Below are 24,491 nucleotides of genomic sequence, written 5' to 3'. Positions count from 1 at the left end.
TCTCACACTAAGCTCTTTATTTCCGCAGCTCGCACGACATGGAAAGGTTAGGCTTTGTCTTAAAGCTTAAATAGTTTAATCTTTTTGATCTCCTCACTGCTTTACCAGTCCGTAATTATTTATTATACATTTTTTTTATATAACCTTACGAGGCTGGATATTATTATAGTGTCTTAAAAAATACAATGTTAAAAACCATGTGCAGTGAAAACGTAAAAAATAAGTTATCTTCTTCTCCGCTCGGGTCCATGAGGCAAGAGTGACGGGACGAACAAAACGACGACGGGGGGGGAGGGTAGGAGGGGGGAGGGGCTTAGAAAAGAAACGTGCCGGGGGGGTCGGGGGGGCTCGCGGGAGGCGAGCGCAGCGCGTGTCATCTGACCATGAGGCAGGCAACGCACAGCTTCGACGGCCCGATGCAATCGTCGTGGCAGAACGCGCCGCAGCCCTGGCAGACGATCAGCGCCTTCAGCCGGCACGGGCACGGCTCGGAGCCCCCGCCGGGCCCCCCCTCCCCGCCAAACACCTGGTTACCCAGCGGCACCGAATTGAGGGTCAGCGGGCCCCCGGCGGACCCCGCGGGGTTATGGGGCGGCGCAGAGATGGCCGTCACCGACGCGCTGAAGGACAGGAGGTTGCCGCCGCCGCCGCCGCAGCTGTGGTTGAGCACCACGCCGGGGAAACCGGGCACGGCCCCGCCGGCACCCCCTGGCTGTCCGCAGTTCACTCCCTGGTGGTGAAGGTGGTGATGGTGGTGGGGGTGGTTGTGATGGTGGTGCGGAGGCAAACCATCCGACGGAAAGTGCTGTGGGTGCTTGCTGGCCTGCGTCCCGCGCTGCTGCTGCTGGTGATGGTGCTGCTGTTGGTGCTGCTGCTGCTGATGGGCGTTGAACTGCTGTTGCTGGCTCTGGTACGTGAGTCGCACCGCCCGGCCCGGCTCCATGGCACCCTGGCCATCCCGCACGCTCGTCACGATGCTCACGAGCTGCGCAGACGCCATCGAAACTGGCAGGCAGCCGTCCTTACCTCCGTCGCCAACGCTGCCGCCGCCACCACCGCCACCCTCCACCTTCACCACGGTTTCCGTCTGGTAGCGCTGGTGCATGGCCACCAACGCCTGGTTGATCTCGCGAGCGCTCAGCTCCGTCTTGATCGGAAGACGCTTGGCCAACTCGGGGCGAGGGTCCGGCGCGGACTGCTCGCCGGAGGAGGAAGTGGAGGAGGAAGGACTCCTCTCCACCTTAATGGCAGGCTGTGCGACCGCATGCTGGTTGTGCTGCTGCTGCTGCCCATGCTGCCCATGCTGGTGGTTCTGGAAGGGCTGAATGTGCTGCCGATTCTGGTGATGATTCTGAGTCTGTTGCAGCTGGTGATGGGACAGGTGATGATGATGGGGCAAGTGGTGGGGCGGGTGATGAGGTGGGTGATGCGGTTGGTGATGGGGAGGGTGGTGAGATGCGTCCTGCTCGCCGGACCCGGCTTCCCCGTTCTCCTGCGGCGCCGGCGCCGGCACCTTCTTGCGCTCGGGGCTCTTGCCGTAGGTGGACGTGTTGAGCAGGTAGTGCACCGACACGGCGGGCTTCACCGACGGAGGCGACCGCTTGAGTCCCATCATGAGGGCCTTCGGCCTCGAGTTGGGCCTGGCACAGGTGCCATCCCCACGCGGGCCCGTCGCCGCTGGCAACCCCAGCCGTATCAGTTGCTGGCCCAGGCCCACCCCCGCCGGTCCCCTGGTTGTACCGGGGCCACCGCCGCCGCCGCACCCGTTCTGGCTCTGCAACCAGCTCGCCACCCGGCTGCCGGGGCTCACGGCGCTGCCGGCGCCCTGCTCGCCGGGAGACAGCGCCAGCAGCACCCCGGCCCGGCCCTGCACCTCCTCCCCTGGCACCTCGACCGAGCGAGGGCGGAGCGGCGGCGGTGCCGCGCCATCCGGGGTGCCGGGGGGCGAGCGGATTCGCGTGAAGTTGGGCGCGGTGGCACCGGCGCCGGGGACGTCACCGGCGCCGGGGACGTCACTGCGAGGCTGTCGGCCGCTGGCGGCTTCGGCGGGGGGAGAGTCGGTGCTCGCCGAGCTGGAGGTCAGCGCTTTGGGCGACTGGCGCTGCCTCCTGTCGGCCACGAGGTCGGCGCCGGACGCCGGCGGCTGGAAGGGCGTGATGTGCAGTTGTCCGCCGGCCGTGGGCTGTGGCAGCACCACCTCGAGAGGCAGACTGCCCTGCAGCAGCTGCGTCACCAGCGGGTTGCTCGCCTGGATGGAGGAGGTGGCGCAGCGCGAGGACGCCGGGCTCTGCTCGGCCGGCGGCCTCGAGCCGACCGCCAGCCCCGTGGGATCCTCGCCCGGGGAGCTCGGCGCCGCGTCGGCCGCGCCGGCGCTGCCGGCCTCCTCGGACGTCTCGGACGTGGCGATCGGGGTCCGGCTATCGTCGGCGACGCCGTCGGTCCGCCGGTGCCGCAACGGCGACCCGAGCGGCGACGGTTCGCGGTCGGGGGTGGTGGGGGGTGGCGCCGGCGGCGCCGTTGCCGTGGGGCGGTCGCCCCGCTCGTCCGACAGTTCCGATCGGCGCGGAGGGGTCGGCGAGGAAGGCACAGGTTTATCGGCAGGGACGGGCGCCCCCCGCTGCGGCGATGGCTCTTTTTCCACTCTCGCTAGAGACAGGTCCAGCGCCGACTCGGCGGCCTTGGGGCTTGCGACGGCGGCGGCGCTTTCGGACGACTGCGCCGTGGCGAGCGGCGACGGTGCGGAACACGCGGCGCGCGGCTCCGACACGGTCGTGCCGGCGCTACCCAGCACTCCGCTCCCTTCCTCTCGCGGCGCCACCTGCACGGCCGGCGTCCCCGCCGACGAAGTGCTCGTCCACACGGCCGCCGTCGCCACCGTCGCCGCCTCCACCGGCGCTGCGGCTCCCGATGGAGCTCTGGCCGCGTGTGCCGCGGGGCCGGCTCCATCCTCCGTTAAAGCGGGGCCGGCGACGGGGAGCGCCTCGCCGGGCCGACGCTCCGCCGTCCGATCGTCGTCCACCCGAGTGTCGGCGCCACCCTCGCGCGCGGCGCTGCGGGCGCAGTCTCCCAGCAGCAGCTTGGGCCGCACCGCCGTGGCGTGCGCCGGCAGCGCCCGCGCCCTCAGCTTGGCGCGCGTGTGGGCCTTGGCCTGCGCGGACGTTCGGGCTTTGCCGGACCCCGTGGAATCTCCTCCTCCTCCTCCCCCTCCTCCTCCCCCTCCGGCCGCCGAAGCCGCCTCTCTGCGCGCCCTCAGCTGCTGCGCCTTGGCCTTGATGTCGGCCAGGGTGCGCGCGGGCCCCGCGGGGCGTGCCCCGTGCCCCGCCGGTGACGGCGAGGGGGACGGCGCCCCGCTGGCGGCGCTGGGACCCACGGTCTGCGGAGGCGGCGTGACCGTGGGCGTGGTCCTCTGCACCACCATCACCAGCGGAGGCTTCAGCTGGATCTGGCAGAGGCAGAACAGAAGCATGGCGTGGTTAGGGCGAGCGGTGAGCGCGAGTCGCGCGTGAGGGGCGAGTGCTCTGTCGAGGCTGTGCTGCTTGATGCGTGGTCCATGGCCTGTAGTTCAAGCCACCTAAGCCTGTAGTAATAGGTTTTTACCCTTTCAACTGGTACAAAAGATGACACCTTTATACAAGGCATCATGTTTGCAATAACCACAACACAAGCAGTCAAAATGCATACAAAAAGAATCAACTCTGATAATGATATGCACTGTCCTTGAAGTTGATTGGTCCACACCCGAGACAGCTTTTCTTAGAGCCTAGTCTCCATTGGTGTTGGACCAGATGACGCCAAAAGCCGTATAAAGGTGTCAGTTTTGTACCAGTTGAAAGGGTAAAAACCTATTACTATATTTTGCCACTGGTAAATGAGGTCTCAGTGTAAATGCTCACCTAAGTCTGCTCAGAACACACGATACACTCCACCTGTGGCCTTGCCCACATTCTGTTCTCCACACCATTGGAAACGGCATTCCAAGAGGAATCCAATACCCGAACCCGAGATTGACATCACTGAACACCCAATCCCACTCATCCTCTCCAGCAGATAGCACTCTCCAGTACATACGTACATGTTATAGCCCTTTGTCAATCCACTGCTGGTTTAGAGCCTCCTTACGTGGGGGTTATATGACCATACTTCACCTCGCTGGTCAAAAGGCGTGGAATATAGATGTGGGAGCACGGCACAGCGCAACAGAAGAAGTTGCTGTGCTGCACTCTGCTGCCCACCATTAATCTCACAGTTAAACAAACCCAGACTCAAACCTGCTTAGCTTGCGATGTCTGACGAGATAGGGCGCATTCTGAGGCAAGAGAATAAGTTAACGGTGCAGGGCCGAGCCATAGACACACATTTCGGCGCCCGTTGCGCCATCCTCACACCCTATCTCCCCACCGGGGCTGTGACATTGGCACGGCCACGCCAAAAATTCGAGCCACCAGCCGTCCCCAACTGCACGCTCTGTTGCTTTTGTTTACAATTCAGATCGCCGTTTGGACGTGTTCCCCGTCCACCCTGCCCTCGCTACGGCACCGACGCAAGGGAGAGCTTGGGAGTCGGGCGCCGCGCGGAACACGCCGTGGCATGCCGGAGTGCCCCGGTGCGCACCTTGATGGGCGGCACCCTGAGCGTCTCGGTGGGGCCCTCCCGCTCCTCCACGCGGGCGCGCTTCCTCTCGGGGCTGTGCCCCACGCCGCCCTCGCTGCCCCTCCGCCTGCCGCCCTCGCACACCGACCCACGCCGCTCCTCCCGGCCCAGTGGCGCCGCCCGCGCGTGGGCGGGGGGCGACCTGGCGGTAGACACCACCACCGTGTACTGGAGGGGGGCGGCCAAGTCGGGGCCGCCGCCGCCATGCGCGCCCTCCTCCTGCTGCCGGCAGAGCAGCAGTGTCCGGGTTCGCTCCCTGGTCCGGCACGTAGAGAAGCTGGGCGCTGTCTCGGTAGGCGAAGGGGACGCCTTCGCCTTAGGAGCGACGGCGGGAGGAGTATTGGGGGCAGCGGGGGCAGCAGTGGCAGCGGGTGCAGCGGGTGCAGCGGATGCAGCAGGGGCAGCGGAGGCAGCGGGTGCAGGGGGTGCAGCGGGTGCAGCAGGGGCAGCGGAGGCAGCAGGTGCAGTGGGTGCAGCGGGTGCAGCAGTGGGGGAGGGCTCGTCATTGCGGGACGCGAGGCTGGTATCTGCAGTCCTCAGGGCATCATCAGAGACGCTCGGCTCCAACTCCATGGCCTCATCCCCTGGCTCCGCCGATGACTCCATAGCCTCTGCCGATGGCTCCGCGTCCTCCGTATCAGGGTTCGACGCCTCCATCGGCACAGGATTATCCGGCACTGGCTCCGGCACCAACTCCACAGCCTCCTCCGGCTCCTCCGGCTCTTCCGGCTCCTCCGGCTCCACCACTACCACTGGCGCCGCCACCGCTGCCGCTCCCTTAACTTCCTCCTCCTCCTTCTCCTCCGTGCCGGGCAGCTCTTCCGTGACGGGCAGTGGTGAGGGTTCGCGGGGCGGGCGGGGGCTGGTGCCTCTCCCCGCGGGGGCCTGGGGTGGAGAGGACGGCGCCAGCCCCTGCTTACGCTCCGCCGAGGCGGCATCGCTGCAATCGCCCGAGTCCTCCTCTTCCTCCTCCTCGTCCTCCTCCTCGTCCTCTTCGCGCTTGGTCAGCTGGTCCAGGTCATCCAGCGTCAGGTTTGACCTGCGGGAGATGTCCGGCCGGACGCCGCCATTAATGTCCAGCACCAACCAAGCTGGCGATTGTCGCTAACTGCAATCGGTTGGCGAGCGCACACTCCTCAACAAGTCTGCATTCAAAAGATGAGTGTGTGGAGGAGGTAGAATGGGAGGGGAGAGGTAGGAGAGTGCATGGAGCAGAGTACGGTGAGATGAGAGGGGAGAGGTGGGAGAGTGCATGGAGGGGAGTAGAGTGAGATGAGAGGGGAGAAGTGGGAGAATGCATGGAGCGGAGTACGATGAGATGAGAGGGGAGAGGAAGGAGAGTGCGTGGAGGGGAGTAGAGTGAGATAAGAGGGGAGAGGTAGGAGAGTGTGTGGAGGGGAGTAGAGTGAGATAAGAGGGGAGAGGTAGGAGAGTGCGTGGAGGGGAGTAGAGTGAGATAAGAGGGGAGAGGTAGGAGAGTGCGTGGAGGGGAGTAGAGTGAGATGAGAGGGGAGAGGTAGGAGAGTGCGTGGAGGGGAGTAGAGTGAGATGAGAGGGGAGAGGTAGGAGAGTGCGTGGACGGGAGTAGAGTGAGATGAGGGGAGAGGTACGCAGAGGCGAGTCCATGGAGGATTTGGAAGGCAGCGAGTGCGAAATTGAATTTGATCCGGGACTCAATTGGGAGCTCGGGGAAGGGATCGGAGTGACGGGGTGATGTGGTCTCGTCTGCGGGTAGGAAGAGGAGTTGGGGAGCGAGACCGGTGGGGTCATGGGAGGCAGATGGCGGCGTGTGGTGTGGCGGTTGGCAGAGTGAGCGACCTCTGGCCATAGTGTTGCTCGAAGAATCGCTCCTTCCACTGCTCCATGCGCTTCTCCTTCTCCTGCTCCTGCCGGATCCGAAGCTGCATCTCCGGCGTAAACTCCCCTAAGCAAGGGACACCAGCAACAGCAACAACCGGGTCAACTCAGACCAACCCATGCGCGTGTGTGTGTGTGTAGAGGGGCACGCGAGTATGTATTGTGTGTCTATTGTGGGGAGCAGTAGTGCGGTGGTTGGCGCACTGCGCTACGAAGCTGGCGACCCAAGATCGATTCCTGCTCACAGCTAACACCAGTGATGATAATCTGAACCGGTCCTGGGGAGACAAAGGTGGTCGGGCATGGCGTCGGCCACCAACCCCCTCGTGTGCCTTGCCCGCCTTTATAGGTGCTCGCTAACATCACTTGCCAAAAAACAGTCTACGTAGGCTAGACGAGTGGGGGGGGGGGGGGAGATCCTTGTCTTTGTATATATACAAGTGTTCCGAGTATATGCGACCGCGTGCGCGAGTGTGTGAGCGTGACAGTGCGTGCGCGTGCTGTACCCTCTGCGAGCCTCTCCTTCCACTCCTGCGCGGCGAGCGTGAAGAACTCATTGTTGAGCGCCGTCCCGCTGAGCCGCGCCAGCCCGTCCGCACACACCTGCACGGCAGAGAAGTCAACACGCGTTCAACAACACGCTGGGCATGGCAGGCGTCCACAGAACCGCCACTATCCACGTTCAACCCTGAGAGCTTTCGAAGGATCCGACGAGATTTGGCGCATTCCAGGTGTCTTGATCATTAGGCCATTGTAGATAGGCCAACATTACTGCTACAACAAAGCACACATTTGGCTCAAGTAGGAATGCTGCTGTCATATCTGGAATGCAGCGCCCAGTTCCTACCTCGTTGTATTTGATAGAGATGATCCACCACTCACTGACTCACTCGAGTCACCCGCTCACCCACACTTAGAAGTCTTCTCATTATATCACTCGGCTATTTCACGTTGTAGATCTACTCTGTGTGTAGCTGCAAAGTAGCTAGCCGAGTCCAGGCTACAATCGGTTTGGAAGGGGTTCTAGGTGGATGCCCACCCGCGTAGTGGTTTGTGGGTGACAAGCTCATGGTCAGTGGTCGGATAACACTCCACAGCAAGTGCTTGCGTTATGATCCACTCAGGCGCTTAAGTCACCGAATAAGAGGATTCCGCCTCAAGGGGCCACCTTAACCAGCACCAGGGAAAGGTCACGGTAGGCATCCGACTCATCGGCCTTGCCTGCGTGGCGCCCTGCTGTGAATTGCAAGCGGGAATCGGAGCGGCACCTGGGCCTGTTCCGCAACCATGATTTATATCAAATTAAAAAAACAGCCAGATGCTCATGTCAGGTGGACCCGACCCGGCGCCCGCAAAAACCGACCCTTGACCCTGCACCGCCCACGTTGGCAACCGAGGAAGCAGCGGTGCAGCCAGGGAGGAGGGAGGGTGGGGGTAGGGGGAGGAGAGTGGGGGAGGGGCAGCGTGCGCACCTGGCGGTCGACCTCGGGCAGCAGCGCCAGCAGACGGTGCTGGGCGTGCATGGGCAGCGCGCAGAACGTGTGCTTGTTGACGAGTGCGCGCAGGTTGGTGTTGACGAGGATCGAGTCGGGCGTCTCCACGTCGATCTCGCCCTCGCGCGCCCGCCGCAGCTGCCCTGCTCGTGCACAGAGCAACGAGGGAGGAATAATTAATGCACGCGCAAGCGCGCCGCGACGCTCGCCAACACGCGCTCGGCCTCCGGGGTACTTGTGAGTGACAATAACTTTTGGGTTCAAAGCTGCATGAGATGATGTCACGCGTAATTACGTTATCGGCAGGCGAGGCGCGTATGCTGTGCGACGACGCTAGATGACGTCACGCGTAATGACGTCATCGCCTTGGCTGGCAAGGCAAATAAATCTACGCATAACCACGCACAGACACAAACACAAAACATGTACGCACAAGCACACACACACACCCACCCACGTTGGGTGGTGACGGTGTTTGCGCACGGGCACGAGGGGTTCGTACCGGAGCTGAGCCGCCGCGTTCTCTGACGTGGTTTGCGCGTGAGGCGAGCCACGGCTGGGGTGGGCGGCTCTTTATTCTCTGGTCCTGGCACCTCTTCCTCCTCCTCCTCTTCCTCTTCTTCCTCCTCATCCTCGGCGGCCGTGCTCTCCCCGTCGGCACGCGCTGCCCCCAGCGTCCCGTCCGTCTGCTTCACCTCGTACGCTACACACGGGGAGGTGACACGGGGGAGGAGGTGACGTGGGGAGGTGACACGGAGAGGAGGTTGCGCTGTTTGTGGTTCAAGTTAAGTTGATTTTGTTTAAGCGGTTGTGAGAACTCAAGAGACCAGGATGAATCTCATTTGCAAGAGGGACCTAGGTCGCCAAAATTACAAAAGCAAATTAAATTCAAGTACAGCAATGAAGCAAACAGTGATCATTGGAAATTATTGTACAAAAATAAATTCCCTGTAGTAGAATTCAGTTCAGATATGTCTGACTGATCTTAGCAGAACTACATTTAAGTTATTATGTAGAACTTCTTTCGCACCGTATGTAGCCAACCGTGATAAACACTAATCAGTAATCAGGCAAATGTTGTACAAATATGTAAACAGACAAGGATATGTCAAGTCCAAGTGAAGTTATCAAAGAATCGATAGATTGGCATCATATTGTAATTTATATGGGGGAGTAACAAAGGACTTTTTGAAGCAATGAGATTCCAGTTCGGGGCATTAACAGAGAATGAGTGAGAACCACGTGTCTAAGATTGAGGGATGTGGTCCTGAATAAATACTTTGGATCGGCAAGGAACCGAGTTGTGTGTATGCACTAAAGATAAACTCGGGCCAATGAATCTCCCTCCGAGCTGAAAGAGGGTGAATGGTTTGGTAGAGGTGGTGTATTGGTAGAGGTGCTGTCCTGTAGAGGTACCGTATGTGAGTGTGGTATGTTTGGCGTGTCTGTGGCGTATGTGAGACAGCATGGTATATGGGGAGACATAGGTGGTCGTGGTGCTGGCCATCCACCCCCTCGTGTGCCGTGCCAGCCTTCATAGGTGCTCGCCAACAGCACTTGCCCCAACAGTCTGGTCTGGGTATACGGGGGATCTTTTTTGTTTGTTTTATATGGTACAGGTGGTGCATCTGAGCAAGTGTGGTATGTGGGGAAGTATGCGAGTGTCGTGCGTGTGGTGGATGCGAGCGTGGTGTGTGTGTGTGTCTTGTGAGCGAGTGTGGTGTGCATAGCGTATGGTAAAGGTGGTGCGTGTGTGAACGAGTGTGGTGAATGCGGGCGAGTGTTGGGTGCGTGGAGTGTGCGGTACCGGCGGGAGCCTGGCTCTGCTGCCCGGGTCCCTTGAGCGGCTTGAGGATGATCCGTGGGATGGGTTTCCCGGGCGACACTGGGAGACCCGAGCGACGCTTCCTCTGCTGCTGTTGCTGCTTCAGGGCCTGGAAACACGGGAGTACGTGACACCCTACCCCCTCGACCTCACCCCGTCTTACCTCGCCACATATCACTCGCCCTGTCTCGCTCACCCCGCATCTCTCACCAGGTCTACCTTCACCCTGTGTCACAACACAGCTCCATGACCCCATCTCACACAGCAGCATCAACCTTAAAGGTTTGACATGTATGAATAAAAAAACTGTCACATTTGTTATCAGGACTGTCTTAAAACATAAAAAATGTAAATGTCACTTCTACGAGTTTTATATAAATTCTAATTTGGTTTTGCGCACCGCTGCAGTTCCTTCAGTGTTTATTCCTTTGTTATTTATTTTGACACCCCAGAATGCTTCAACCTACGTTGGGTGCGAAATACACGCATGCGCGCGTGCATGAGATGCGCCATCAGTACGCGGCAAAGCGAGGCGAGCAGGGTTAGCGATAGAACACATGGCCCGGCCTCCCATTTAATTCCTTGTACCGGTGCCCATGCTACGCACACAACGCCACTGAGTAAACCCTCCCCCTGGGCCCAGAATAGATGCTGGCTGGGGTTACCTGCTTGACGGCCCGCTTGCTGTGCTGCTGCGAGGGAGACATGACCTTGCCAGCAGTCAGCGTCGGGGAAGGACAGGTGGACGGAGTTGGGGACGCGGGTTCAGAGGGCGGCTTCCCGGACACTGGCGGGATAGGGACACAGATGGACGGACATGTGTCTCGCGCTCCCTGCACAGGTGCTGCCATTTTCCATAAAAAATGTTGAGGGCAGCACTCCAGATGAGCTGCGTACTGGACGTTTCATGCATTTAAACGGATTAATTATTCATGATGTTTTCAAGTAATGCGTAGTAATACGGATAGTAATACGCATAACAATTTAGCTGCACGGCTTGAGTTTGCATGACAAAGAAACTGACCAGGTGAAGTAGCAGTCACATGGGCCACGGGGTACATGGTGGGGGTGGGGGGGGCGGCGATCAGCAATGTGTATCAATAAGGTCCAGTATCCGGCCAGGAGGCTCGGCGGTAGAGCGAGCGGCTCACAATCGGAAGGTTGCGACCCTGTTTGGGGATTGACTCAGCCCATCATCTCTCTAGGGTCAATAAAAAAGATACCCCCCCCCCCTTTGTGAGAAAGGCAACATTGGTTGTCCTGGGGATAGACCCTGTCATAGGAACATGGATTTCCACCACTAGCTTAGAGGCTGTTAATGGGAAATGAGCATCACTTCAATGCTCATTTGAGCAGGAAATCACTCAGGGAATTTGAAGGGAAGTATGTAGAGTGTTTCTTTGGGAATTACAAAAAGAACGTTTTTTTAAGAATACATTTTTTTCAAAAGACGAGTCGAGAAGTTTTCTCAGTGTTCTAAGACCAATTGTTTGTACAGCAGGTCAAATATTGCAAACGTCGTGATAATTCGTGGCTTTACCGAAAGACCCAAAGAATACAAATATTGCAGTTAAAACAAAAGGCTTTAGTTAACGCATTACCCCACCGCGTTTGTGGAAGTTGCTCGTGACCATGGGTTTATATTCTTGTGAATTGGCAACATGTTCAGGAGCTAAATGGCAATGGGTGGGAGACGGTCGCCTTCCCGCGGCGACCCACCTCTTACGTGTTTTCACGTCACATTAAATACAACATCGTCATCTGGGCAAAGTGGATTTCATTAAATCGAATATGGATATGATCAGTAGAGCCAACTTTCCAAAAAAAGAAGGCCCGCTTGAGGTCCAGAAACCAATTGGACAAGGTCTTTGAGTGGATCAGCTAAACAATGCAACTCAATGCAACTTCCTGACTGGAACCTTAATGGGACATAACCATTGATGTCGTCACCTTACAGGAGATGCACGTTGAGGACAGGATGCAGAGGGAAAGATACAAAATAAACGACCGTAAGGTAGTGTTACATTTTACCAGACAAATATACATTTTAACCGCACAGTCGAAATTCAGGAGGGAAAGTTACTCGGACTCAAACCTTATCTGGAGCAGCGGTCGAGATTCACACAGTATCTTCCAGAAAAGCGTCGATTTTATTATCAAAGGGGTTTTTGTTTCGTGTCGTGGTGCACAACATCGTTGCAATTGTAAGTAGCTCCCATTCAATGTGGCCTCGAGGTCTGGTTTAAATGTGGAGTGCAATACGAGTGGATTTTCTGACAGTGTCCTCCAAATACAGAGAGCGGATGGATGTATACAGTGGTGCCCCCCGCATACAGCGGAGGATTCTGGTGGCCCCCTAAAATAAACCCCCATGACAAATCGCACCCCACCCCCCCCACAAGCTCAACAACAATGCTGACTTGTTGTTCTTAGCTGCGTCTTGATACTGCACAGAAACGTCACGGTGTAGCCCTGCGCACTCCTAACGACCGAACCATTCGAATGTGCGTTCAAGAATTGGCTTTGCGGTTTTCAACGTATCCAATTGGTGTCTTTTTTCCTTTCATAGATTTTTCCATAACGTAAAAAGCAATATAGTTAACATTACAAGCTGTGAATGGCACAAATTGGTCTTCGTGGAAATAATGGTGTTCAGCTAAGACAACGGATATATTTCGGGGCACCCCATCCCGTGAATGAGCCGGGTGTGTTGAGGGCACACTGAAGTATTAACCACATGGCTCTATTCCCACACCAATCCCGCCACGTCTCCACGCTGCCGACCAACTATCTCTGAGCTCCGCACCTTTACTCTTCTTCTCCTTGGCCTTGTCAGGCTCCTCCGACTCACATGAGCTGCTTGGCTCCTCCTTGGCACTCTCCTCCTTCTTCACCTCTTCATCCTCCTCCTCCTCCTCCGCAGCAACCGCCGCCTCTTCCCCCGCCGCCGCCGTAACCGCTGCCGCCGCCTCCTCCTCTTCTTCCTCCTCCTCCTCCTCTCCCTCCTCCTCCTCTTCTTCCCCAACCTCCTCCTCTTCCTCCTCTTCCTCTACGCCCTCATTATCCTCCTCGTTATCCCCATCTTCCTCATCTCCCACCTCGTCTCCCTCCATGGCCAGCCCAGCAGCCGCGTCCTTCTGAGTAGGGAGTGACATCACCAATACCATAAACTCACACCGGGACCTGAACACACTTCCTGCAGGGCCTGACACCTCCGCTGACACATCGCCACTAGGCGCTTATAATAGGGTGACAAAGTGGTGCAATCGCGGTGCAATTGGTGTGCAGCAGAGGTTGTGTGCATGTGGTCTGTGTCTGCTGTGTGCAGTGAGTGTGGAGTCTAATTGCCAAGAGTATGGTGCGTGTGGTGTGCGTTGCCCATGGGTATTGGTGTAGGTAGTGAGTGCGATGTGTACGTATCACGAGTGTGGCGTGCATGTGGTGGGTGTATGGCACGTGTGATGGTAGATGTGCGCCTTGCGAGTGTGCAGTGTGAGCAGCAGATGCTGGGTGTGGTGGTGTGTGTGGCATACGTGGTTTGAGTGTGGAGGGTGTGTGGTGGGTGTGGCATAAGTGTGATGCGAGTATGCCGTGTACTTGGTGTGTATTTGTGTGGTGCGAGTGTGGCGTGCGCGGTGGGTGTGGCGTGTGTGGTGCGTGTGGCACGTGCGGTGTGAGTGTGGTTTGTGTCAGTGTCCCACCTTCAGCGTGTAGACGCCCATGCGGCCGGGCACCTTGAAGAAGATGCCCCCGACCCCACGTGAGTTGGTGTGCAGCATGGCGTTGAGGCAGGCCAGGGGCGATGTACCACTGAGTGTCGGCGACACAGACAAAGAGAGGGTGAGCGTGTGCTATTACCCTTACCACACTGACCATCGCTCGCTACCTTTACCAGCATGATCACACTTAGCAGCAGAAGCAAATCTAGAGCTATATACTTATTTGCGTGTGGAATTTGGTGAACCCTTGCCATTCGACAACTGGTCACCCACGTGCTCTGTTGGTGGGTGCACTTCCATTTCTTGCATTGACTTTACATTCATGTCATAAATGAACAAAATAAATGTTTCAACTCAACGCATAGTTTTTTCACAGCCAATATAACGATTCATAATGGATTACTTGGATCGTGTCGTAAGGGTCAGCAGCAGCAGCAGAACAAAATATGCTGCAGGGGTGCACGCACAGCAACACACAAGGCTTCATGAAACGGGCTGCCGCTGCCGTTTGCTGCTGCGCTTTCTGTTTTTGTTGGCGTTCCGCGGCTGTATATTTACTGCTCCTGCACAAACAGGCCTCGGCTAGTCTACGAGGTGCCCGCAGTTTGTACAGCATCATAATCTGTGAGCCATACACCATCTGCACTGACTGGTAAACTTAATCGTCGTGTTATACTGATAGGAACCTCCTGGTTACACCAGCCCACAGGGGATTATTGTGTCCGTCCGTCCGTCGTGCAGGGAGGGGCTGGGTGGGGAGGGAGGGGCTGGGTGGGGAGGGTGGGGCTGGGTGGGGGGTGGGAGGGGTGGGGCTGGGTGGGGAGGGGCTGGTCACCCCGTGGTGCCCTTATAAAACTCAACGTTTAACCTACTCACGCCAGCTTGTGCTCGCCCTCACAGTCAGGTATATTTGCGGAATACACCACGCCGCCGTTGACCCTGGCCATTGACCGAGCAACCCAACGTTCCTAGCAGCTCCCTCCGCAGGAATGTGTTATTCACACTCTGGATTAATTGTTTGCCATTTGTGACCTACGGAGGCTGGGTTGGAAGGAGAGCGACTTAAGTAACAAATGGTGAAGGGTCCCGGCCTGCAAACGTATTAGTCTGGTCCTGGCCTCTCTTCACCAGCTAATTGCTACGATGGGCAGAGTGGAAATTAAGATTCTTACTCTAACCTATGAGGGCTGTCAAAAGTGTACAACCAAGTTATCCGATAGATTTGACCTCCCATCGGTGCCATCATCGCGAAGGCTTAGTTCGTCGATATCCAGCGTCCCCCACCCCACCCCGTGTATCCCTCGGACTCGGCTCGGCACGACGGGTGGCCGTGCCTCCTTTTGCTGCGCTGCTTCCCAACTGCGCAGCGCCCTGCCCAGCTGTGTTCGCGGTTCAGAGACAACGGCGCCCCGTAGAAACCCCACCAGGACACGCGCTTACTCTCTTGCTCTTATACTGCAGCTTCTCTACAGCACCTTCTATTTGTCTTCTGATTTTTTTCTTCTCCTTGGCCTATATTTTTTGTGATGTACAGCACCTTGAGTAGCATCTAGAAAGGTGCTTTATAAATGTATATTTTACTCATGGGTATTATCATACTATATCAGAAAAAGCTTTTCTGGCTGGCTTCCTACCTGAATTCTTGTCTGCCTGGCTGGCTAACACACAAGTGTGCATCCCACAGCGCCGAGCCAAGTTCGTGCGTCGTACTGACATCACGCCCTCCCACTACCCTTGTCCACCCCAGCCGTGTATCCCGTACAAATAAGACAGAGGAGAGAGATAGAAGAGGGAGGTGAGAAAGTTAAGAGGAGGCAGACAGAGGAGTTAGGATGAGGCAGAAAGGAATGGACAAGGCGTGAAACGGAGGAAAGTGAGAGAGCAAAACATAACGAGGAGAGCGAGGAACGGCGGCAGGTGGGAGCATTAGAAAGATGCATGATGGAATAAGACGTGAATGGGAGAGGCGGGAATAAGGAGAGCGAGAGGTGAGAGAGAGAGAAACAGGGAGAGAGATAGGGGGGAGTGAAGTGGGTGAGATACAGTGAAGGAAGGCAACGGATATTGAGGGTGAGGTAGAAGAGGGGAAAGAGGAATAGAGAAACCGATAGAAACGCAGACTAAGTGAGAAATCGAGATGCATTGGGATTTACAGTCTAGCACAGAGAAGGCAAGAGAGAGAGAGAGACAGCTCTATACAAGATTAAAAGTTTTTCCTGGCTGGAAGGAGGTAAGGTCATGTCCAAAGGACATGCGGGGTGCAAGTTATGGTGAAATCACATACATAGCAGTACCTGGAATAAAGTCAAAATGATCGGATCGAGGCACCAGGCTCACGCTCGAGAAAGAGTCCCAAATCCACATCGTATATGCCCCCGCCACCCCCGCCACCCCCGCCATCAGAAACCATCACACATGCGCCCTCTCCGATGACAGATTTCACGAGGCGGTGGCAAGGAGGGCAGGTGGACTTTAAAGTCTCGATCTCCACGCCCATGTCACCGATAATAACCATCATCACAATGGGCGGCTCATCCGAGCCGCGTATTTGGAGCAACGGGTCTAGAAAAGGTTTCCCCATTTTTTTCTGGCAACAAAACAGGTGTTGAGATGTTAAAACACCAAACTGAAACCTTATACAAGGAATCATGTCTGCATTAGCCACAATACTTGTGGGCAGAATGCAAACAAAAAATAAGTTTCAAAGACAATGCATATATTATCAGAGTTTATTTGTTTGCATTCTGACCACAAGTATTGTGGTTAATGCAAACATTATTCCTTGTAAAAGGTTTCAGTTTGGTGTTTTAACATCTTAACACCTGTTTTGTTGCCAGAAAAAAGGGGAAAACCTATTATCATATTTTGGTACTGGCAAAGGAGGTCCCATGATGATGGATCTAGAAAATACAACCCTTGCTAGAAAAATGAACCTCGGAGGGTTACATCGGCGGGCCTGAAGAGGAGAACATGTAAAGCTGCGTCTGTCAATCCACTGCTGGATGAGGGCAACCCTACGCCTGTACGGGTTAAGATATTTTAATCACACTTCACCACGAATGGACTCTGCTGCAGTACCTACCCATCGTTGCTCACAATGCAGTTACACAGCCACCTATGACAACCTGCCGTGTATGGCGGTTGCCCATCTGAGCACTATCCCGGTTTAACACACTTGATGAGGGGCAGAAAATATATGGCATGGGCAGCTGGTGGAAGAGACTTCCAGACAATGGGAGCTGTAGAGGAATAATCGAGTTCTAACTGAACGAAGGACAAGCAATTCCACCAGCATCGCAGAAACATAAACCACCAATGGTACAACATTGCTGTGTAGATACTTACAGCCCTTCCTACTGCACAGCCCTTCATTAAAACAGGAGTACTGTTAGGCTATCTTAAAAATACAGTGTCTCCATGAAGGTATAATCCATTATTGAAGAATTATAATGAGACAGCAGTTTGAGCAAGAGCAAAAAAACACAAAGATTCTCCTGTAGCTGGAAAGGCTCTTTTGGCGCATGTGCTGTTTGTGAGCACCTACTGAGGCCAGCACAAGGCACAAAAAGATGGTGTGGCTAGCACCACACCCTGCCACCTGTCTCCCCAGTACTTGTGTGTGAGTGAGATGTCGTGGGGGGGGTCAGCACCTGATCTCCTTCAGCCCCTCCTTCTGGATCACCTGCAGGATCTCCTTGTGGCTCATAGGGCGAGGGTACTTCTCCAGGACCTGCGGGCAAGAGGGGAGGGGTGGGGTGAGGGGAGTGGGGTCACAGCACTGAGAGGTAAGAGAGGGGGCGGAGATGGGTAGAGCCGAGAGCCCTCACCGCGCACCACACAAGTGCTCATCACTCCAGCATCAGGATGCTGGGGGCCTCATCGATAGCCGAACAAACCCACTGAGGCAGGGGTGGTCTCAGCTCCCCGCACGCCGAGCGTGCTAAACGAATCGGGCATCGGAGCAGATCCTTGCATGACATGGGCGTGCAGGGGATGCAGCAATGAGAGACTACAGACTCGAGTTTTCCAGCCACTCGGATCATCACCGAACCCCAAGCGAGTCTTTCCCCGAAGACGAAACCGAGATGTTTCAGCTCTTGAGGACGTGTTTACGACGGTCTCACGCTTTACGTTGGCAATCAACAGGAAAAGACATACACACCCAGGATATGTCAATACACCAGGATACACAAACACATGTATATTAAGACAAAAATCCCCAAAATAGCCTTAACAGACTTGTGGGCCAAGTGCTGAGAGTGAGCACCGATCGTGGCCAGCACAGCACATGAAGGGGTGGGTGGCCTGCACCACGCCGGTGTTGATGCTTTACACACCACACCAGATACTCATGTAGAGGCCCGAGTGGACCTGGGGGAGGCCCAGGACTGGTTGACATGTTCGTCACCTGTGTTAACTGCGAGTGTGAATTGAACCCGAGTCGCCGGGCTCACAGTGCATAAGCTAACCGCTGCACTACCGCTCTCCCTGCACGCACGCACATCACCACACCCCCGGGTCCGTGTACACGACGAGCACATCCAGTGTTGGGGGTGGGGGGCAAATGAGGCAGTGCCCCCAACCACTTTCCCCTGATAATTTGAGATAGCCATTGCTAAAGAAAATAAGGGTCAATGGGACACAACTTGAAAACACAGCATATGGGTACCTATTGCAGCTTTCTAAAGACGGATCAGGATCAAAAGGATGTATTAAAGAAAAACAACGGCAGCATGGAGTACCTTTGAGAATTGAAACACACTAATAAGAGAAGCATACTGATGTGTCTGAAGATGACAATATCAATCAGTGCGTACAACCTACTCCGCCATACAAATCAAAAACATGGGACACTGAATGAAGAACATGGAGCAAGAGCTCAAAAGTGGAGAGACGCATGATTGAAATTGCATTGAGAGGCATGCATCAGGGAAGACACATAAAATGCATCTAATTGATAATTAAATTTTTTTGAGTTTAGTTTGTTGTCTTTTCCCCGCACCTCCAATTAACACAATTGGCTAAGTACGGTGCGATAGAAGTTCAACGTATATGCATAAAGAGTACCTAGGCTTGGGAAGGACACATCTATATGGGATGGTTGCTGATGGACAAGACTCGTGACGGAAGAGCAGCCAAATACGTGAACACGTCCAAGAGGATGACCACTGCAGAGATGTACAAAAATTTGATGGATGGTAGCAGTACTAGACCATGAAAGAATGGTGATGGTTTGGTGAGACTTTCATCCAGCAATGGATAGACAATGGCAAATGATTTATATCACAGGAGCATTTTTTTCGTATTTTTCCAGAAACAATTCACAAATTCACTCATTTTAGCCGAGTACTCTTGCGAGGGAAACAATCTACCTCCGTCTGAAATCCTTAGCCTGGTGTGCGCCACTGATGCACACCACAGGATACAGCGGTACGTGAACACACCAGGGTAATGCAAACACTCTGGTACCGAGTACTGTGTGTAAACATCAACACGGGTGACATGGCTGAGTATTAGCGCATTTGCAGAAGTTCACGGTTCGAGCCCTAGGGCAGCCCTGGTTAATTCTGCAGGCGTTAACCAGAGATACGAGTCATGTGCTTCATAGTGCACATTAAAGATCCAGTAATGCTATATAAGAAATGTAGTCGGCCATATACAAAGAAACATCGCCAACAAGCGTGAAACTATTGGAGACTTGCGAAACAGCGTACTTGAGACAGCCTTATACTATAATAATGGCGCTAGTACAAAATGTACAATAAGTTCAGTAGCTGTGTACACGCACGTCACAGGACATATACACAGGTACACACACAACAAATACATGAACACAACAGGGTACACGTGAAGAGAACATTGGGAACGTGGACATCATAGTAAACAAACACACAAGAACAACCACAAAAGGGTAGACACACACGGGAACACGGTTACACACACAATTTGTTTACACACACCCGCACGTACACAAATAAGGGTACACACACACAGGTTCACTCAATTATGGTCACACAGAGATACAGGGACAAAGATCCCTCTTAAAACCTTAACAAAATTTTGGGGCAAGTGTTCTTAGAGAATACACAAGGGGGTGGGTGGCCAGCACCATGCCCGACCGCCTTTGTCTCCCCAGTGGTGATGTTTACATACCGCACCAGGACCGGTTCAGGTAATCGTCACTGGCGATGGCCGTGAGCGGGAATCGCAGCACGCTAACCACTGCGCCACCATTCCCCATACACATACACACACGCGAACACACGGGTGCACACATGTACAATAGCTCACTGGTACAAAACGACCGCCCTTTGACCACAGACTTTTGGGGGCAAGTGCTGTTAACTAGCACCGAAGCGGTGCACTGCCGCCTTTGTCTATCCAGTGCTGATGTTTACACACAGCACTGGATACTCAAGGCTGAGCCGACCTAGGGGAGTCACAGAACTGTTTCCGATATTTCTCATTCATGTAAGCCGTACGCTGAAATAGAACTCGGGTCGCCAGGTTCGAAGTGCAGTGTGCTAAGCACTATGCCACCGCCAACAGGTACCCACACAGGTCAATACATACTAGTACACACACACACATGGGTATATAAACACACATGTACAAATACACATTGGTCCACAAATTTAGACATATACACGCGGGTAATTACACACTAGTACACACACCCGCACACACGCACGAACATACAGGTAAACACGGGTAAACACACGGCTACACAAGCACAGAGAAACACAACACCCCCAGGGTACGCTCACAAACACAGATTCACAAACACACAGGTACACAAACTCGCGGGTACACATACAGAAGGCACACGCTACATGCCTCACACACCAGAGTACACAAACCCACAGACACAAACACACCTAAGTGTATGTGATTTACAAGGGTGCACACCATCACACGTCAGACATATACGCATACGGGTACACAAAAAATGAGTCCATACATTGATACCAGGGGTACAAACATGGCAGTGAACGCACACCAGGGCACACACACACATCAGGGTACACACACACACCAGGGTACACACACACATCAGGACACACACCTATCAGGCGGCACACACATCAAGATACACATCAGGGCACACACACAATCAGGGTACACACACACCAAGGTATATGTATACACATAAGGACACACACCCATCAGGGGGCACACACATCAAGACACACGTACACACCAGGACACACACATCAAGACACACGTACACACCAGGACACACACATCAAGACACACGTACACACCAGGACACACACACAATCAGGGTACACACACACATCAGGGTACACACACACATCAGGGTACACACACACATCAGGGTACACACACACATCAGGGTACACACACACATCAGGGTACACACACACATCAGGACACACACACACACATCAGGACACACACATATCAGGGTACACACACATCAGGATACACACATACACATCAGGGTACACACATACACATCAGGGTACACACACACCAGGGTACATATACACATCAGGGCACACACATCAAGACACACACGTACACACCAGGACACACACACACATCAGGGTACACACACCAGGACACACACACATATCAGGGTACACACAGACACATTAGGGTACACACACACATATCAGTGTACACGAACTCTCCCGTCTCAGCCTGTCCCGCTCGCTCCACGCTGACAGCGCGGGTTCGCGCCGTACGGTCCAGGGCCGCTCTGTCTCTCTCCGCCAGAGAAACTCACGCCGGAGGAGCGAGTCTCCCTCCACAACTCCGCTCTCCGGGCTCTCACAGGGCCAGAGAGGACCCGGGCTATAGTCAGCAGGGACAAGGAGACGCCGGGTGATCGAGGAAGGGAAGAGATGCGGGTCCGGTACCAGGAGAAACAGGGGAGAGCCCAAGAGAGCGCGGGGCAGGGGTCCAAGTGGAGGGGGGACACGGGGAGACGACAGGGCGAAACGAGGAGTTCAGGCGATAATTGGGGGAAACCCTCGCGTTGAGCCCGGGGGCGCCCGGGAACGGGGTACCGCGCCAACGGGGGGGAAGACTCAGGCGAGGTCGGGGGGAGCCCGGGCAGAAGCCTGGCCTAGGCCTCGGCTCGCTCCGCGCGCGCCCCGAGTGTCGCGCGGGGCTCGTACCAAGCGCGCTGCCTCCGCCCATGTCCTGCCTTTCTTCTTCTTCTGCTTCTCTTTCATTTTTCACGGCGCCGTTCGCCCGCACTGCCCGCGCAAATCGGCCATCGACTTCAGAGCGCGACCGCGGTAAACAAACTCGCGCTGACGCTCCGCTCCCTCCAGCGCCGTGCCGCGTCCGCCATGATGGTTCGGCCGCCCGTCACGTGACAGCGTCACCCCCCCCCCACAGCCCCGCCCTCCTGGAGCCCCTCTCCCCTTAACCGTTCAATCCTCCCCCCCGTTGCCCCCACCACAGCCCGCCCCCCGGTACCCCCCCCCCACAGCCAGGCCGCCCCCCCATAGCCAGCCCCCCGGCACCCCCCCCCACAGCCCGCCCCTGGTGGGGGGGGGGCGCCTCCTCCTTAACCCCTTCAATCCACCCTCTAAGAGGCTCCTTCCCCCCGGTTCCCCCTTCCACCCCCTTCCTCGTGAGGCGGCGGGGAGGGGGTGGGGTAAATATCAACAAAACACCAATTTTCACGCTCTTAAGGTATGGGGCGGTGGGGGCATTTTAATCTGCCACTGCACCCCATCCCTCCCCAATCTCGTCCCAGAAAGGCCCCTACCTCTTGTTTGTCTCAAGGCGCTCTATGGATTCCCCCTTCTCTAACCCCCCCCACCACAACTGCGTTCCCAGGGCCCCTACCACTTTTTTTCCAAGACACCTATCTTGAAGGGTTCCTGGGACCCTTCTCGCCCCCCCCCCTCCCCCAGCAAATCCCATGTGAGATATTATCAACCATGATCGATCCACTGCTGGATGAAGGCATCCCCAAACCGTCGCCATCTCTCGGCGGTAAAAATATCGCAGGGTCTCTGGGACATTTTGCGCCATCACAGCGCCCCCTGCCCCTTGCACCGCTGATGTACAAACAGGTTGTTTGTGTCAATCCACTGCTGGACGAGGGCCCTCCACGTGCCATACAGATCTTGGGGGTTACTTGACCATACTTCGGTGACATTGGCCAGTGTGGGTTGGTAATGGCAAGCAGCATGGACAGGCGCGTGTGGAGATAAAGAGTACAACAATAGATTCATCCTGTGCACTATGCTGCCAAGCCCTGTTTGTGCATGGTGGTCACTCATCCAAGCATTATCCCGTGATTAACCCCGCTAAGATTCGGACATATAGCGGAACTGGGACACTGGGTGATCTGGTCATAGGCTGCACCACTGATACCTGGGTGTAAATTCAGGTTTCAGCCACCCGCGCTAAAACCTTTATGGTCTCAGCCTGGACACCAATTACCGCACGCAAAACAGCATCACATTAAGTTTGATTACACTGTCACATCATTTATTTGTAGTATTTTTATTATTACTTTAGTATAAATACATGTTAATTTTGATTCATATGTTGGTTTATTTTACTTTATGTTAACGAAAAGACACATTCGCCAGTTTCCTCATTGAAAATAGGTACATTTCAAAATATCACTGTCCTGGTCACAAAAGCAAAGTTTGTGAGGGAATAATAGCTATTTTCTGTACTTTTGAGATATAAGCAATTAGGAAATAACACTTACAACCCAGGAACAAAAACAATTGTTACACAGTGTTATCACTTAATTGGGATACATTTCAGTTCTGAGAAGCACAGTAAATAAAACATGTATTCAAAATATGATTTGGCTGCTATGCAACATTTACCTCATTGGAAGGGTGCGTGGTACAGTGCTGCCCCCTATTGTGAATTTAAAACAGGTCACGTGATAGGGTGTCAAGTTTAATGCAATCTGCACCACCCCGTTATTGGATCGACTCACATGAAATTTACCACTAATGTTAGCCATGGCTGAAAATCAAACACAGCTTTCTAGCTTGAGTGTGCACCACCACTTGACCATCAAACCGCGTTCTCAATTGTAGCAAGGTGGTCTCGGCCATGTCACCAGTCACTTACAGACCTACGTTTACAGAGATCTGTGGTATTAGAGCCATAGACATCCAGTCATACACTCAGAATATCAAACTTACATTGCCACCCACATACTTACAAAGACATCCATAGACTAAGAATGACATAGAAACCCATAGATATACAGACTGAGCTTTAATTAATCCAGGTACTCAAGTGTAGACAATTGATGGACTCTGCCTGATCACCAGTGATTCGCAGGCCAAGACTCAAATAAAAACCTAAAGTAATACATAAACAGACAACCATAGACACACCCACAGACGTACATACAGACCACACTCGTGTAGACGTAAGAGGTCCATAAACTTGTATAGAGACCCATAGATATAGACTGAGCTGTGATTAATACAGGATCTCAAGTGAAAAGTGTACGGTCTCAGCCCAGTCACCAATGATTGCACAAAAATGTAGTTTGCAATTTAATTTGGCTAAATTCCAGCTTGGAAAATTAAAATTTAGATTTCGCATATGGCTCACACTTTTTAGAGGGCATACAAAGAAAACCTTTGGATAAAGAATACCTTTACTGAAGTGATTTTAGAAGCAGTTCTGTTATGTTCTGGGACCATTCTCCAACACGTGGTGATGCACTGGTCGTTGAGTTTCAAATGGAATTTTGTGCCATGGCATAATGCCAACAGCACCATTGCATTATCACTGGCAGAGAAAAATAAAAAAAACACTATCAAAGAACAAGAAACGTCTACTGATGCATATTTATTTAGAATTACGGGATGACATTTGCAACAGGTTGTCATACAGCTGTGGGGCTACATTGTGAGCAGCAGGGGCCATTATCACACTGTGCTATTGGGTGGAGTAATGGCACAGCGGTTAGTACAT

The 24,491-nt window shown here is 54.6% G+C and overlaps 1 protein-coding gene across 2 annotated transcripts; it reads right to left on the bottom strand.

The window, feature by feature from the left end:
- LOC144717957 (uncharacterized) lies at nucleotides 1–21,907 on the bottom strand. 2 transcript variants are annotated; one of them, XM_078593799.1, is made up of 12 exons: nucleotides 21,692–21,907; nucleotides 17,195–17,274; nucleotides 13,527–13,635; nucleotides 12,632–12,962; nucleotides 10,491–10,612; nucleotides 9,808–9,934; nucleotides 8,503–8,703; nucleotides 7,980–8,143; nucleotides 7,014–7,110; nucleotides 6,469–6,574; nucleotides 4,612–5,689; nucleotides 1–3,442 (listed from the first exon to the last, which is right to left on the bottom strand). In XM_078593799.1, exons 1-12 carry the CDS (start codon nucleotides 21,746–21,748, stop codon nucleotides 374–376), a joined length of 5,541 nt encoding a protein of 1,846 aa, XP_078449925.1. In that variant the 5' UTR covers nucleotides 21,749–21,907; the 3' UTR covers nucleotides 1–373. The 2 variants fall into 2 exon arrangements, with proteins under 2 accessions (XP_078449925.1, XP_078449926.1); XM_078593800.1 differs by having other exon boundaries at nucleotides 12,677–12,962.
- Between the last annotated feature and the right edge of the window lie 2,584 nt (nucleotides 21,908–24,491).

This window comes from Lampetra planeri, chromosome 4, assembly GCF_965212315.1.
Source record: "Lampetra planeri chromosome 4, kcLamPlan1.2.h2, whole genome shotgun sequence".
Taxonomy (NCBI): Eukaryota; Metazoa; Chordata; class Hyperoartia; order Petromyzontiformes; family Petromyzontidae; genus Lampetra; species Lampetra planeri.
The sequence above is the reverse complement of the archived record's forward strand: the minus strand, read 5'-3'. Positions and strand labels throughout refer to the sequence as shown.